At 47.0% G+C, this 18,344-nt stretch overlaps 1 protein-coding gene across 4 annotated transcripts in view; it reads left to right on the top strand.

The window, feature by feature from the left end:
* LOC147012683 (collagen alpha-1(XIV) chain-like) overlaps nucleotides 1-18,344 on the top strand; it is a 168,562-nt gene that overhangs the window by 79,145 nt on the left and 71,073 nt on the right. For all 4 annotated transcript variants that reach the window (XR_015051032.1, XM_085853765.1, XM_085853766.1 and 1 more), the window contains one exon: nucleotides 1,085-1,214. Coding sequence is in view for 3 of the 4 variants with exons in the window: in XM_085853765.1 (XP_085709891.1) it covers nucleotides 1,085-1,214 (130 nt within the window). In the remaining variant the exon portion in view is untranslated. The remainder of the gene's footprint in view (nucleotides 1-1,084; nucleotides 1,215-18,344) is intronic.

Raw genomic sequence — 18,344 nt, 5'->3', positions numbered from 1 at the left:
GATTTTTTTTTGAGCTGAGTAAGAAGCTGAACCAACAATCTGGAAGGTTTTTTTTATCCTTCTTTTTGCGTTATGAACAATTACAGGAAATGAGAGTCGTGTAATGTGTGGCGCCGTTTATTTATTATGTACAGAACTGGGTTGGCGGTATATCAAGAAAAGGAAGAATGCAACGGATGGTGGCGTCATGCTGTTGGTGTACAGCATGTGGCTGCGGGTTAGCATCAGTTCTTGCCAGTGGCACGGTGGTGCCACTGATGCAGTGCCCACTGTAATCTCGAGCTGGAATTTGGAACTTGTTCATCGTGCGAAGGACACCGTGGGAACTTTGACGTCCACCAACTCATGCTGGCATACGGGACACCCACCTTAACGTCACTCTGAGGGACAGCACGCAGATCGATGCCTCGCCCTGCCGACGAAACACCAGGATGACAGTTTATAGTTGTGTCGTGATTCAGACCCAGGCGAGACGGTTCGGAGGTTCGTGCACATACCTCTTGGCTCTCCTGCCAGCCCAGGAGAAAGCACAAAGGAGAGGGAAGTGAATGGGCATTCATGGGGTCACAAGAGGGGATGAGGAGAGGAGATTGGGACCATACTCTGCGCGGAGCGTCGGTGCTGCCGAAGCGGTGTCCTTGGCAATTGGACACAATCCTGGACGGGTCGTCTCTCCGACACAGTATACCAGCAAGCTGGTACTCATTTTGCTGACGTCTGAAGGATGACGGGCAGTGTTAACCCCACCTGGTATTAATTCAACAGCTGAGCGGGATCCAAAGCCCCCCACCCTGACCGTTAAGCCAACACCAGGCATACAAGAGAGGATGGCATAGAACAAAAATTGCCATACTTGAGTAAATTATAAGTAAATGGCCCCTTTGTGACATCTTGTTTCTCAGCACTTTGTAAGCAGTAAAATGAGTTTACGAGCATTAAACGTTGCAGTGTCTTCATGCATGGAGTATAGCACTGTAAATGTTGTCTCGTTGTAAACTTTCATGGTGGATATGAATCGTTTGAAATGCGGTTTATTGAGGATATAAGTATGGTTGTTGCTCCAGCTGTTGTTGTTGCTTTTCAGGAGGAAGTTGATGCCGCAGGAACAATGACGGTTTTACACGGACTGCCGTCAGGTTCTCGGATTCGCGTCTCTGTGCACCCGGTTTACGCTGACAGTGAGGGGTCGGCGATCACCGGGGAGGTCACCACACGTACGTCCCGGTCTCGATGTGACGATACTCGACACACAATGTACTGTATCTGAGTTCACCAGAAATACAAAGTGTTGCTCAGTGTGGCATACCTGATGCTGTGTTTTCAGACTCTGCTCGCTGCATCGACAGACTAAGCCAAAGGGAAGGCCAATGCTTATGTTGTAATGTGCATGCTCTGTAAGTCGACAATGCAATCTAATGAGGCTTGTTCATTTCCTTACAACATGAGAAACGAGAAGGGTACTCGGTCGAGCACATACCTGCGCCACGTAATGCCTGATCCACGAGAACATATCGGGCCCAATGCATTTTTGAAATTTCTTGCTGTGTATTGTTTTTGGCCCAATCTCTCAATGGTGAAGAATCACTTTAAAATTAAATAATTCCCATATCCAGATCCAGTTTCGGATCTTCACCAAAATCGAATCAGTTCGTCCTTGTCACACACCCAACCTGTCCACAAAATTTAATCTGGATCCGTCCAAAACTTTTTGAGATATCCTGTACACAGACAAAAACAAACAACCAAACAGATGTAAAATGGTGAAAACATAACCTCCTTCACCTTCAGTGGTAGAGGTAATATACCTGGTGTTGGTTTAATGGTTAAGGTGGATTGCTTAAGATCTGAGAGTTTTGAGCGCGATCCCTGAACTGTTGATTGCACACCAGGTGGGTTGGCTCAACCTGTCATCCTTCTGAGGTCAGCAAAATGAGAACCAGCTGACTGGTAACAGGGGGCACTGCATCAGCAACACAGCCGCACCCCCAGAAAATGATGCAGCCAAGCAGCCACAGGCTGCATATAAATAACTAAACATGAGAAATGCGTTCGTTCATTATGTTTGATGAATTATTTAATTTAAGTTGCAGCAGCACAGACAAATAGGTTTCATCTCCTCGGCAATGAAATCGACAAAGCCCAATGAGTCATTGGTACCTCTTATCCATCCATCCATTGGGACCATCCTCTGTGCAGAGCGTTGGTGCTGCCTAAGCAGTCTCCTTAGCTGTTGGGCACAATCCTGGACGGGTCGCCACTCTGACACAGGATACCAGCAAGCTGGCACTCATTTTGCCAACCTCGGAAGGATGACAGGCAGAGTCAACCCCACCTGGTATTAATTCAACAGATGAGTGGGATTTGAACTCAGGATCCTAGGATCCCAAACCCACCACTCTAACCGTTAAGCCACCACCAGGCATTACCTCTTATCAGGAGGCTATAAGTCTCAAGGTCTGCTTCAGGTTGGAGGTCGAATTGCTATACTTTCCCACTTCTCTTCTGGACTTGATCCTCCTGCCCTTTCTTCCCTCCACTCATATCTTGTACCCCAGAGGCCATGCGAATGTATTATACCAGAAATTCAAACCTTCCAACCCTCCCCAAGTCGAAGCTTCATGTCCATCTCCATTCATTCATCCTCACGCTTTCCTTTTTTTTTGGAAACTTCTCGATGGGCCTGTAATCTCATACTTTTCAGTTGCAGTCTGATTCAAGACTGCAGTCTCCCATCACTTCATGCCTCCCGCCCCCTCTCCCCATTCCTACTGACCCCTGCACCTTTTATCAGCCTACTACTCCCCTTGATTTATGCTGATGCATCTGAGCATTTTGTCTCTCTGTTCTCCTCTCGCCCTCTGTCAATTAGTTGATGCTCTTGTCTTCTGTTCAGCTCCTCCATGAGCATCAAATCCCATATAAAATAAAGAACATTCCCATAAATATTTGACCGAGGATATCTCATATTGCAAAAAAGATGAGCATCTCTCATGGTGGTTTCACACAACCTACCTTTTGTTAAGCTGATAGGAATTCTGTTTACTCTTTTATATCTGTCTATATATGTATATATATATATATATATATATATATATATATATATATATATATATATATATATATATATATATATATATATATATATATATATATATATATATCACCTGGAACATAGTTCCGGGGAGCTTATGGGATGGCGTGTCGTCAGTCCATCCGTCCATAAATACTTACAACTTATCTGAAACGACACATACGATTTCATCAATCTGTATGTCCCAAAGTTTGTTCATGGCATTAAAAAATAATCGGACCCTAAAGCCCCCCCAGAATAGGTATTTGCTTTCTTCTCAGAAACGACATGTACAATTCCGATGAAACTTGACCACAACCTTCATCACCCGTGTTGTACCAAAGTTTATTCAAGGCATTAAAAAAATCGGGGCAATAACATTGTGGTCCGGCGACTGGGGTTGTGGATCCGCCGTTTGGAGAGGTTCTGGGCTGAAAGGATCGAAACCTCGATGAAAGACGGTGCCGGGCTGATGATCCGGGCAGTTGGGGAATCGGTCAATTGCTTATAAGTTGAGGTATAACTTCAAATAAAATCGCTTTTGTAAGTACTTACCAGTGTGTGTGTGTGTGTGTGTGTGTGTGTGTGTGTGTGTGTGTGTGTGTGTGTGTGTGTGTGTGTGCGTGCGTGCGTGCGTGCGTGCGTGCGTGCGTGTGTGCGCGTTCGTTCGTGCGTGCGCGTGTGTTATTTGTTATCTCCATATGCGGGTTTCAGAAGGTGGAACAGAGCCCGCCCAAGTCTTAAAGTATCCACCTTCATGTGTGTGTGCACGTTTATGTGTGTAGGTGTGTGTGCGTGAAAGTTTCTGTTGTTGCCTTCTGTCTACGCATGTGGGTGGGTTTCAGGAGATGGAATGCAGACCCACCCGGTCTCAAAGTATCCTCTTCCACCACCATGCATGTGCACATGCGCATGTATATGCCTTTATGTAATGTTACAGTTTTGGAAACTTCCCCAGGGGAAGAGCATATGTGGGCATGTAGATGACCCGAGGATTAGTTATTTCATTCGTCTATGTGTAGCTCGTCCTAGGTTCCTTGTCTAAGGGTTGTTTGGGTGGCTTTGATTAGTTTGTATTTCCCCAGGATGATGTCTTCTTCTCCCCCACCCCCCTCCTTCCCCCTGATACTTTCAATCTTCCCTCCTTTACACCATTGGTCCGTCCCCCCCCCCTGCATTTCTCAATCCACCAATAACCTCCCCTTCACCAAACATCATTTTGACAATCTCTCCTTCAACCCATCAGTCTTACCTTCAGCCCCGCAGCTGTTCAGTCATCCCTCAGTCCGGCGCCATCCCTCTCAGTTTTTACTCCATTCACTCATTGTTTAATTGGGCCCATTTGGTCCATCTGTGGTCATTAATCCTTCGGGCCAATTGGATTACCTTCACCACATGGGACTGTGTCCATTCTCACATGCATGTTCACGGCACGAGGTGCGGTGCTTTTCCTGTGCATGGTGGAGTGCGGCACATTTCGCAGGCGTGGTACAGTGAGGACTGTACAATGAATGGTTGTGCGTGAGGGAGGGAGCGGGGTCTCTAGTTGCGGTCTTGGGTGTGTGAAGAGAGGGGTGGGGGCTGCATTGAAACTCCCCCCAGAATGATGCAGCATTTCCCACAAGTTGCATCGTGGACCCACCCACATCGGATGTGGACCAATGAGAAGGAGGCTCGCACGAGCTGAGACTGAGACAAGAAACATGAAGAGGAAGGGGACAGTCTCATCAGAGCTTGTCCTTGTCCTCAGAGCTTGTCCTTGTTCTAAAAGCCTGTCCTGTGAGGAGCAGAGGGTTCAGAGAAGGGAGGAAAAGTGTCATCCTGAGAAGGAAGAAGCTGAGACAGAGGAGGGAGAGTCACATGTCTTGCACACCGGAGAGGACTTGCCTGCTGGGTCTGGATACGTCAGGGATGCGGTTTCATGTCCCATCGCTCCGCATTGCCACTGTCCATCTTCTCATCCTTTCCCCTGCATTCGTATCTGGACAATGGTGCAGCCCCGTTGGGCTGTGTGAGGAGAGGGAGAAAATCATCGACCATACTTTTCTTTTCTCTGTACTTTTCTTCTGAAGTTCTTCTTTTCTTCTTCTCCCCTGTTTTTGAATGATGGCCATGTGTCCTTTGTGAAAATAGGATTGTACAAGAATACGTGTTATGGTTTAACCTGCTCTTACGTGCCTTTTGCTTCGTTGCTTTTAAATACTCGTAAATAAATACTCTTTTAAATGATTACTTGTGTGTGTAATAAATAATTGTTTGTTCGTATTTCCAATCTGTCTCGGTTGTCCTTTCCTTTGCCGGTCCGACGGTGCACGAGCATAGTCGGACGGGAAGTTGTACCACACCTGATTTGCTCTGTTAGCCGGTGCTGCGTCTATCTGTTCCGCTCAGCAGAAGATCACCAGGTGTGGCGCCGAGGGTGTGACCTCTAGTTAGGTTGCCGTGCCAGTAGAAAGGTATTGTGGAAACATCGAAGCATAGCCCTGCCAGGCCAGTAGTCTAAATTAAGCGGCTATGGCTGAATAATAACTCCAGCCCAGTTGACCGCAGAGTTATCTGTGGTATAAGAACTATGTTGGACCGCGGTCGCCTCAGGACCAGGTGTTAGGGAGAAACTCGAGTGCTTCCACTCATGGCGAGCACCAAACCCTGGGCCGTAACAATATTTTTTTTGCAAAACATTAAACATAGAAGGGACGCCCCATGGAGAATATGTTGTTGATAACTCTGATGTCATAGGTCGCATGGTTTGGCAACCATATTGGATTATAGGGAAAAAATTGGACATCTTATCTGAAACCGCTCAATGAAAAAAATTTGAAACTTGGCATATGTCATCAACTCGCCATGGGGTATGTCGGGTGACAACGACGATATCATCACTCATCAGTGAAGTAGTATTCCAGTCATAATTGGTGGAATCACAATCCTGATCCGAAAAATCTTGAACGTCATATATCTGATCTAAAACCCAATGTGAGTGAAGAATTAAATTTATGATGTCATCAGTCACATGGTCTGGTGGCCGTATTGGATTGAAAATAAAAACATTTTAAAAAAATCTTCACCAGAACAGCTTAACAGATCGATGCCAAACTTCATATATATATATATATATATATATATATATATATATATATATATATATATATATATATATATATATATATATATAATCGACCAGCCATGAGGAATATAGTTTGAAAGTTTTTTCATATTCATCTTCATTGACGAAATTTAGCCTGAATTTGCACAAAAGTGATCGTTAAACATCCTCATAATTAATCAATAACACTGGTCAACAATTTTTTACTTTCTGAATGTTGTCTAGATTTCTACAAGTGAATTAGGGTATTCTGGCACTGCTGAATCAGGAAATGGCATCCGTTTCTCTCCATCAGGTCAGGTTTTTGTGCTAAGTTGATTTGAAAAATCAGATCTTGTGACAAAATCAATTACATTTTTGTGGCATTATCAGCTGATTTTTGTCAACACATATCATCCTAAACATGTTTTTAAGAAAAAAAAATGTTTTGCCAACAACATTTATTGATTACATGATAGAAACATCGATTACTGTCATCTGAATGGTGGGCATTGATAAAGGTAAGTACAAGTAAATTGCATGTTGCGTCACCACTGTTCAAACTTCAGGGCTTGAACTTCCGTTTCTTCGAACTCCTGGAATGTTCAGCGGCAGGGAGGTCTCTCTTCAGATTCCAACAGTAGTCAGCCATCATGACTGCGTCCCAGCGACCCTGATACCTGGTCTCCATCTCCTTCATGTCCTGATGAAATCTCTCCCCCTGCTCGTCACTCATTGAACCCAGGTTCTCAGGAAACCGGTTCATATGTGAAAATAGGTAGTGCATCTTGATGCTCATGTTGCAGCCCAGGTTTCTGAAAGCAGTCAGCATGTTGTTGACAAGTTCTGCGTAGTTTCTGGCCTTATTGTTGCCAAGAAAGTTCTTCACTACCAAAACAAATGTCTTCCACGCTTCCAGTTCCACTTTGTTCATTGAGTTTTTGAACTCTGGATCTCTGATGAGCTGACGGATCTGAGAACCATCAAAGATGCCAGCTTTCAACTTCTCCATGGTCAATCCTGGAAAAGCCTGGCACAAGTAAGTGAAGCAGTCACCATCTTTGTCCAGAGCCTTGGTGAACTGCTTGATTAAGCCGAGCTTGATGTGCAGCGGTGGGAAGAGTATTCTGTCTCTGTCCACCAGAGGGTCGTTGATGACGTTCCTTTCTTTGCATGGCACCAATTCCTCCCGCACAGGCCAGTCCTTCTTCGTGTAATGCTGAGCACGGTCCCTACTATCCCACATGCACAGAAAACATGGGTACTTGGTGAAGCCAGACTGTTGTCCCAACAAAAAGTTCACCATCTTCAGGTCAACACAAATAAACCACTTATGCTGATCATAACCAATTTTCTCCAGCACGTACTTCACCGCTTCATACTTCTCCTTCAGTGTAGTCGAGTGAGCGATGGGTACAGAGGCAAACTGGTTGCCGTTGTGTAGCAGAACACATTTCAGTGATCGCTTGCTGCTGTCAATGAACAGTCTCCAATCTTTGGGTTCGTACTGTGGCACTCCAAGCTTCAGCAGAATTGGCGCATGTAGGTATTGTACATTCTTCAGAGTTCGTTATTTCAAGAAATACAACTTTTTTGTATCACATTATTACAAAATCTGCCCCATTAACTTTAGTTTTGATCCACGAACTTTATGCTTTGCCTCACCAATTTTTGGAAGATTTTGAGGTTTTATGACTTCAAACTGATCCCTTTTCGACATAATCACCCAGAACTATCGTACCTGAATACTTCTTGTCATTAAAATAATTATTTCCAATCAAAACAATTATTTGACATGACATTTTACCCCCACCAACTTCTTCTAAAATGCTCCACACATGCGTACATGTGAACAAAAATGTAAAAAACGACATGTGGCCATATCTCAAAAACTTGACCTGATTGAACAAAACTAATGTGAGTTTTGGATTCAGCGCATCAGATTCGTCCTAAATCAGCTTAAAAAATGCAGACAACAAATTTGTTGTTGACCAGTGTAATCAATAAAGCTTTGGGTAATGGCAATGTATGTGACATAATAAGTGGCATAATGATTCGGGTATGCGGGCATGAGAGTAGCTTGTTCGGTTTAAAGATGGTATTTTTGCTTAGAATGAACATGCGAGGTGAGACGATGGACTCTACCAACTACCAAGTGCCATTCTAGTTTTATTTGAAGCACTGTTGAGAAGAGCATGAAAGGACAAACTTAAGAAGGTGATTCCAGAGTTGGGAGATAATGGGCATAAAGGATGGAAGTTTAAGTGGTTTTGTTACGGGTTCAGAGTCGTGCAGGGCTCACGAGGGGGGTGACTCGGACACGCTTCCCAACCTTCGACATTGAAGCCAACGAGCCACGGATAACACCGCGACCCAACGGGTTGCTAAGCAACCACAAATGCTGCTGGAATGACTAAATCTCGTGGGGTCCCCACGCCCAACTCTCGCATTACCTTCCCAGTGATTTAGCCCATCCCAAATGGGGAACCGTGCTCTCGACTTCCCACCTTTATCTATTTATTACCGACTAGAAGCATCGGCTCCCGTAGGGAGCCGTCAAGGGGGTCATGTTGTTATATTTATGCCTATTTTACTCCAAGGGGTCCCAGGAATACACGCCCAAAAAATGGTTGCGATTTGTTCAGCCGTTTTTGCGGTAACTGGGAACAGACAGACGGTGAATTATAGTAAGATGGCCGAACAAAACCGAAGGTGGGAAGTCAGCTAAACTACTGCAGTGAATCAATGGGGTACAACCTCCCATCTATTTATTACACACAATGTCTAACCAATGGTGGAAACAGACAATGGAGCATGTTTGGAAAGTTAAGATAGTGATTGGATAAAGGTATGCATTTACAGACAGTATGTACAAGAAGCAGTGTCACAAAGAACAGCTTCACCCCTCGCACAAAAAGAAGAACTCCTTATTCAATCTTATCTTATCTCTAAACACAAGACAAGCATGCCTCAGTCACTCCGGGGAAATAAGAGAGAAAGAGGTGGAGAGAGAGAAATTATTTTGAGGTCAGCCTCTTGCTCACCCGACGTGAACCGTGGGCTCACGTTGGTCCCAGAGTGGTGGGGAGGGAGGAAAGGGAGGGTGATGTGGTGCAGTGTGTCAGAAGAAGTGTGGCGTATGCAATGTAAGCGCAAGAGGAAAGTGTGATATGCATGTCAGTGCCCTCACCCAGATGAGTCAAGAGGGTGAATCGTTGATAACTCTTTGATCGCTCCTTTGTGCATCTCAAGTCGACGAATTAGAAAGTAGGGACAGGAAAGGTCATGTATGTATGGCCACTGCGTCTTGAGGAGCCTGTGCTGCCCGTTCACTCACAGAGATTCCCTCTGGTGCAGCTTGTCCTGTTTCATCCCTTTCGAACAAGGCAGTTCTCATTCTGTCGTCACAAGCAGCTCTCCTCATTCCTCTTTCTGTTCCTTGGATGCAAGCAAGCAAGCCGTGGAATGCAATGTCTTTTATTGCACCCGGGCGATACATGATTTATGGGAGCGGAGATCACCAGATCACCCTCTGACCCGCACACCTTGCTTTCTCTTTGGCCCACGAATGGCCCAGAGCTTCTTGGAGTGGTTTGTTCTGAAGTTTCCCGCACTGTGATGGCAGTGTGGAAGATGCATCTTGGCAGCAATGTGGAATACACACCGAGCACAACAGTGTGGAATACACACCCAGCACAACAGTGTGGAATACACACCCAGCACAACAGTGTGGAATACACACCCAGCACATCAGTGTGGAATACACACCCAGAACAACAGTGTGGAATACACACCCAGCACATCAGTGTGGAATACACACCCAGCACATCAGTGTGGAATACACACCCAGCACAACAGTGTGGAATACACACCCAGCACATCAGTGTGGAATACACACCCAGCACAACAGTGTGGAATACACACCCAGCACATCAGTGTGGAATACACACCCAGCACAACAGTGTGGAATACACACCCAGCACATCAGTGTGGAATACACACCCAGAACAACAGTGTGGAATACACACCCAGCACATCAGTGTGGAATACACACCCAGCACAACAGTGTGGAATACACACCCAGCACAACAGTGTGGAATACACACCCAGCACAACAGTGTGGAATACACACCCAGAACAACAGTGTGGAATACACACCCAGCACATCAGTGTGGAATACACACCCAGCACATCAGTGTGGAATACACACCCAGCACATCAGTGTGGAATACACACCCAGCACATCAGTGTGGAATACACACCCAGCACAACAGTGTGGAATACACACCCAGCACATCAGTGTGGAATACACACCCAGCACAACAGTGTGGAATACACACCCAGCACATCAGTGTGGAATACACACCCAGCACAACAGTGTGGAATACACACCCAGCACATCAGTGTGGAATACACACCCAGAACAACAGTGTGGAATACACACCCAGCACATCAGTGTGGAATACACACCCAGCACATCAGTGTGGAATACACACCCAGCACAACAGTGTGGAATACACACCCAGCACAACAGTGTGGAATACACACCCAGCACATCAGTGTGGAATACACACCCAGCACAACAGTGTGGAATACACACCCAGCACATCAGTGTGGAATACACACCCAGCACAACAGTGTGGAATACACACCCAGCACATCAGTGTGGAATACACACCCAGAACAACAGTGTGGAATACACACCCAGCACATCAGTGTGGAATACACACCCAGCACAACAGTGTGGAATACACACCCAGCACAACAGTGTGGAATACACACCCAGCACAACAGTGTGGAATACACACCCAGAACAACAGTGTGGAATACACACCCAGCACATCAGTGTGGAATACACACCCAGCACATCAGTGTGGAATACACACCCAGCACATCAGTGTGGAATACACACCCAGCACATCAGTGTGGAATACACACCCAGCACAACAGTGTGGAATACACACCCAGCACATCAGTGTGGAATACACACCCAGCACAACAGTGTGGAATACACACCCAGCACATCAGTGTGGAATACACACCCAGCACATCAGTGTGGAATACACACCCAGCACATCAGTGTGGAATACACACCCAGCACAACAGTGTGGAATACACACCCAGCACATCAGTGTGGAATACACACCCAGAACAACAGTGTGGAATACACACCCAGCACATCAGTGTGGAATACACACCCAGCACAACAGTGTGGAATACACACCCAGCACAACAGTGTGGAATACACACCCAGCACAACAGTGTGGAATACACACCCAGAACAACAGTGTGGAATACACACCCAGCACATCAGTGTGGAATACACACCCAGCACAACAGTGTGGAATACACACCCAGCACAACAGTGTGGAATACACACCCAGCACAACAGTGTGGAATACACACCCAGCACAACAGTGTGGAATACACACCCAGCACAACAGTGTGGAATACACACCCAGCACAACAGTGTGGAATACACACCCAGCACATCAGTTTGGAATACACACCCAGCACATCAGTTTGGAATACACACCCAGCACATCAGTGTGGAATACACACCCAGCACATCAGTGTGGAATACGCACCCAGCACATCAGTGTGGCGTACACACCCAGAAGATCAGTGTGGAATACACACCCAGCACATCAGTGTGGAATACACACCCAGCACAACAGTGTGGAATACACACCCAGCACAACAGTGTGGAATACACACCCAGCACAACAGTGTGGAATACACACCCAGCACATCAGTTTGGAATACACACCCAGCACAACAGTGTGGAATACACACCCAGCACATCAGTGTGTAATACACACCCAGCACATCAGTTTGGAATACACACCCAGCACATCAGTGTGGAATACACACCCAGCACAACAGTGTGGAATACACACCCTGCACAACAGTGTGGAATACACACCCAGCACATCAGTGTGTAATACACACCCAGCACATCAGTTTGGAATACACACCCAGCACATCAGTGTGGAATACACACCCAGCACAACAGTGTGGAATACACACCCAGCACAACAGTGTGGAATACACACCCAGCACATCAGTTTGGAATACACACCCAGCACATCAGTTTGGAATACACACCCAGCACATCAGTGTGGAATACACACCCAGCACATCAGTGTGGAATACGCACCCAGCACATCAGTGTGGCGTACACACCCAGAAGATCAGTGTGGAATACACACCCAGCACATAAGTGTGGCATACACACCCAGAACATCAGTGTGGAATACACACCCAGAACATCAGTGTGGAATACACACCCAGCACATCAGTTTGGAATGCAGACCCAGCACATCAGTGTGGAATACACACCCAGCACATCAGTGTGGAATACACACCCAGTACATCAGTTTGGAATACACACCCAGCACATCAGTGTGGAATACACACCCAGCACATCGGTGTGGAGTACACACCCAGCACATCAGTGTGGCATACACACCCAGAACATCAGTGTGGCATACACACCCAGAACATCAGTGTGGAATACACACCCGGCACATTAGTGTGGAATACACACCCAGAACAGCAGTGTGGAATACACACCCAGAACATCAGTGTGGAATACACACCCGGCACATTAGTGTGGAATACACACCCAGAACAGCAGTGTGGAATACACACCCAGCACATCAGTGTGGAATACACACCCAGCACATCGGTGTGGAATACACACCCAGCACATCAGTGTGGAATACACACCCAGCACATCAGTGTGGAATACACACCCAGCACATCAGTGTGGAATACACACCCAGCACATCAGTGTGACATACACACCCAGAAGATCAGTGTGGAATACGCACCCAGAACATCAGTGTGGAATACACACCCAGAACATCAGTGTGGAATACACACCCAGCACATCAGTGTGACATACACACCCAGCACATCAGTGTGGCGTACACACCCAGAACATCAGTGTGGAATACACACCCAGCACATCAGTGTGGCATACACACCCAGAACATCAGTGTGGAATACACACCCAGCACATCAGTGTGGAATACACACCCAGAACAGCAGTGTGGAATACACACCCGGCACATCAGTGTGGAATACACACCCAGCACATCAGTGTGGAATACACACCCGGCACATCAGTGTGGAATACACACCCAGAACATCAGTGTGGAATACACACCCAGCACATCAGTGTGGCATACACACCCAGAACATCAGTGTGGAATACACACCCGGCACATCAGTGTGGAATACACACCCAGCACATCAGTGTGGAATACACACCCAGAACAGCAGTGTGGAATACACACCCGGCACATCAGTGTGGAATACACACCCAGCACATCAGTGTGGCATACACACCCAGAAGATCAGTGTGGAATTCGCACCCAGCACATCAGTGTGGAATACGCACCCAGCACATCAATGTGGAATACGCACCCAGCACATCAGTGTGGAATACGCACCCAGCACATCAGTGTGGAATATGCACCCAGCACATCAGTGTGGAATACACACCCAGCACATCAGTGTGGAATACACACCCAGCACATCAGTGTGGAATACACACCCAGAAGATCAGTGTGGAATACTCACCCAGAACATCAGTGTGGAATACACACCCAGAACATCAGTGTGGAATACACACCCAGAACATCAGTGTGGAATACACACCCAGCACATCAGAGTGACATACACACCCAGAAGATCAGTGTGGAATACTCACCCAGAACATCAGTGTGGAATACACACCCAGAACATCAGTGTGGAATACACACCCAGAACATCAGTGTGGAATACACACCCAGAACATCAGTGTGGAATACACACCCAGCACATCAGAGTGACATACACACCCAGCACATCAGTGTGGAATACACACCCAGCACATCAGTGTGGCATACACACCCAGAACATCAGTGTGGAATACACACCCGGCACATCAGTGTGGAATACACACCCGGCACATCAGTGTGGAATACACACCCAGAACAGCAGTGTGGAATACACACCCGGCACATCAGTGTGGAATACACACCCAGCACATCAGTGTGGAATACACACCCAGAACATCAGTGTGGAATACACACCCAGCACATCAATGTGAAATACGCATCCAGCACATCAGTGTGGAATACACACCCAGCACATCAGTTGGGAATACACACCCAGCACATCAGTGTGGAATACACACCCAGAACATCAGTGTGGAATACACACCCAGAACATCAGTGTGGAATACACACCCAGAACATCAGTGTGGAATACACACCCAGCACATCAGTTGGGAATACACACCCAGCACATCAGTGTGGAATACACACCCAGAACATCAGTGTGGAATACACACCCAGAACATCAGTGTGGAATACACACCCAGAACATCAGTGTGGAATACACACCCAGCACATCAGTGTGGAATACACACCCAGAACATCAGTGTGGAATACACACCCAGCACATCAGTGTGGAATACGCACCCAGCACATCAGTGTGACATACACACCCAGCACATCAGTGTGGAATACGCACCCAGCACATCAGTGTGACATACACACCCAGAAGATCAGTGTGGAATTCGCACCCAGCACATCAGTGTGGAATACGCACCCAGCACATCAGTGTGGAATATGCACCCAGCACATCAGTGTGGAATACACACCCAGCACATCAGTGTGGAATACACACCCAGCACATCAGTGTGGAATACACACCCAGCACATCAGTGTGGAATACACACCCAGCACATCAGTGTGACATACACACCCAGAAGATCAGTGTGGAATACGCACCCAGAACATCAGTGTGGAATACACACCCAGAACATCAGTGTGGAATACACACCCAGCACATCAGTGTGACATACACACCCAGCACATCAGTGTGGCGTACACACCCAGAACATCAGTGTGGAATACACACCCAGCACATCAGTGTGGAATACACACCCGGCACATCAGTGTGGAATACACACCCAGCACATCAGTGTGGAATACACACCCAGAACAGCAGTGTGGAATACACACCCGGCACATCAGTGTGGAATACACACCCAGCACATCATTGTGGAATACGCACCCAGCACATCAGTGTGGAATACACACCCAGCACATCAGTGTGGAATACACACCCAGCACATCAGTGTGGAATACACACCCAGCACATCAGTGTGGAATACACACCCAGCACATCAGTGTGACATACACACCCAGAAGATCAGTGTGGAATACGCACCCAGAACATCAGTGTGGAATACACACCCAGAACATCAGTGTGGAATACACACCCAGCACATCAGTGTGACATACACACCCAGCACATCAGTGTGGCGTACACACCCAGAACATCAGTGTGGAATACACACCCAGCACATCAGTGTGGAATACACACCCGGCACATCAGTGTGGAATACACACCCAGCACATCAGTGTGGAATACACACCCGGCACATCAGTGTGGAATACACACCCAGAACATCAGTGTGGAATACACACCCAGCACATCAGTGTGGCATACACACCCAGAACATCAGTGTGGAATACACACCCGGCACATCAGTGTGGAATACACACCCAGCACATCAGTGTGGAATACACACCCAGCACATCAGTGTGGAATACACACCCAGCACATCAGTGTGGAATACACACCCAGCACATCAGTGTGGAATACACACCCAGCACATCAGTGTGGAATACACACCCAGCACATCAGTGTGGAATACACACCCAGCACATCAGTGTGGAATACACACCCAGCACATAAGTTTGGAATACGCACCCAGCACATCAGTTTGGAATACGCACCCAGCACATCAGTTTGGAATATGCACCCAGCACATCAGTGTGGAATACACACCCAGCACATCAGTGTGGAATACACACCCAGCACATCAGTGTGGAATACACACCCAGCACATCAGTGTGGAATACACACCCAGCACATCAGTGTGGAATACACACCCAGCACATCAGTGTGGAATACACACCCAGCACATCAGTGTGGAATACACACCCAGCACATCAGTGTGGAATACTCACCCAGAACATCAGTGTGGAATACACACCCAGAACATCAGTGTGGAATACACACCCAGAACATCAGTGTGGAATACACACCCAGCACATCAGTGTGGAATACACACCCAGAACATCAGTGTGGAATACACACCCAGCACATCAGTGTGGAATACACACCCAGCACATCAGTGTGGAATACACACCCAGAACATCAGTGTGGAATACACACCCAGCACATCAGTGTGGCATACACACCCAGAACATCAGTGTGGAATACACACCCGGCACATCAGTGTGGAATACACACCCAGCACATCAGTGTGGAATACACACCCAGAACAGCAGTGTGGAATACACACCCGGCACATCAGTGTGGAATACACACCCAGCACATCAGTGTGGAATACACACCCAGCACATCAGTGTGGAATACACACCCAGCACATCAGTGTGGAATACACACCCAGCACATCAGTGTGGAATACACACCCAGCACATCAGTGTGGAATACACACCCAGAACAGCAATGTGGAATACACACCCAGCACATCAGTGTGGAATACACACCCAGCACATCAGTGTGGAATACACACCCAGAACATCAGTGTGGAATACACACCCAGCACATCAGTGTGGAATACACACCCAGCACATCAGTGTGGAATACACACCCAGCACATCAGTGTGGAATACACACCCAGCACATCAGTGTGGAATACACACCCAGCACATCAGTGTGGAATACACACCCAGCACATCAGTGTGGAATACACACCCAGAACATCAGTGTGGAATACACACCCAGAACATCAGTGTGGAATACACACCCAGAACAGCAATGTGGAATACACACCCAGCACATCAGTGTGGAATACACACCCAGAACAGCAATGTGGAATACACACCCAGCACATCAGTGTGGAATACACACCCAGCACATCAGTGTGGAATACACACCCAGAACAGCAATGTGGAATACACACCCAGCACATCAGTGTGGAATACACACCCAGCACATCGGTGTGGAGTACACACCCAGCACATCAGTGTGGAATACACACCCAGAACAGCAATGTGGAATACACACCCAGCACATCAGTGTGGAATACACACCCAGCACATCAGTGTGGAATACACACCCAGAACATCAGTGTGGAATACACACCCAGCACATCAGTGTGGAATACACACCCAGCACATCAGTGTGGAATACACACCCAGCACATCAGTGTGGAATACACACCCAGAACATCAGTGTGGAATACACACCCAGAACATCAGTGTGGAATACACACCCAGCACATCAGTGTGGAATACACACCCAGAACATCAGTGTGGAATACACACCCAGAACATCAGTGTGGAATACACACCCAGCACATCAGTGTGGAATACACACCCAGAACATCAGTGTGGAATACACACCCAGCACATCAATGTGAAATACGCATCCAGCACATCAGTGTGGAATACACACCCAGCACATCAGTTGGGAATACACACCCAGCACATCAGTGTGGAATACACACCCAGAACATCAGTGTGGAATACACACCCAGAACATCAGTGTGGAATACACACCCAGAACATCAGTGTGGAATACCCACCCAGCACATCAGTTGGGAATACACACCCAGAACATCAGTGTGGAATACACACCCAGAACATCAGTGTGGAATACACACCCAGAACATCAGTGTGGAATACACACCCAGCACATCAGTGTTGAATACACACCCAGCACATCAGTGTGGAATACACATCCAGCGGAGCAGTGTGGAATACACAGGAATTGCCTTTCAGAGTGGTGATTGTAGCGCTGGACTGGTTTTGATTGTCTGCGTTTCGTACTGCAATGTAATCATGGTTGCACTGTCAGAAGGTGTGGGGAGGTGAGGTTTAAGAGGGATGGGGAGAGGGATTGGAAGTGTTTGGTGAAGACGGATATTACAAAGGGGGAATCAAACCTGCTATACACACAACACATCTATCTCCCTGTCCCTGATACAACGGGTAGGGTCACCTAACTAAACAAAATGACAAGGAAATATCAAAACTAGGGATCCCTTACGTGTTGAGTGCAACACCGCGGAGCATTTCCACAACTGTAACCAGATGGTACCATTTACAACTTTCCTTCACCTGTCGCAATGCAACTACAGGATTATAACACAAA

This window comes from Eptatretus burgeri, chromosome 14 (genome assembly GCF_056783735.1).
Source record: "Eptatretus burgeri isolate ZD-2024b chromosome 14, Ebu_testis_v1, whole genome shotgun sequence".
Lineage (NCBI taxonomy): Eukaryota > Metazoa > Chordata > Myxini > Myxiniformes > Myxinidae > Eptatretus > Eptatretus burgeri.
Note: the sequence above shows the minus strand (reverse complement) of the source record. Positions and strands in the feature narration are given on the sequence as shown.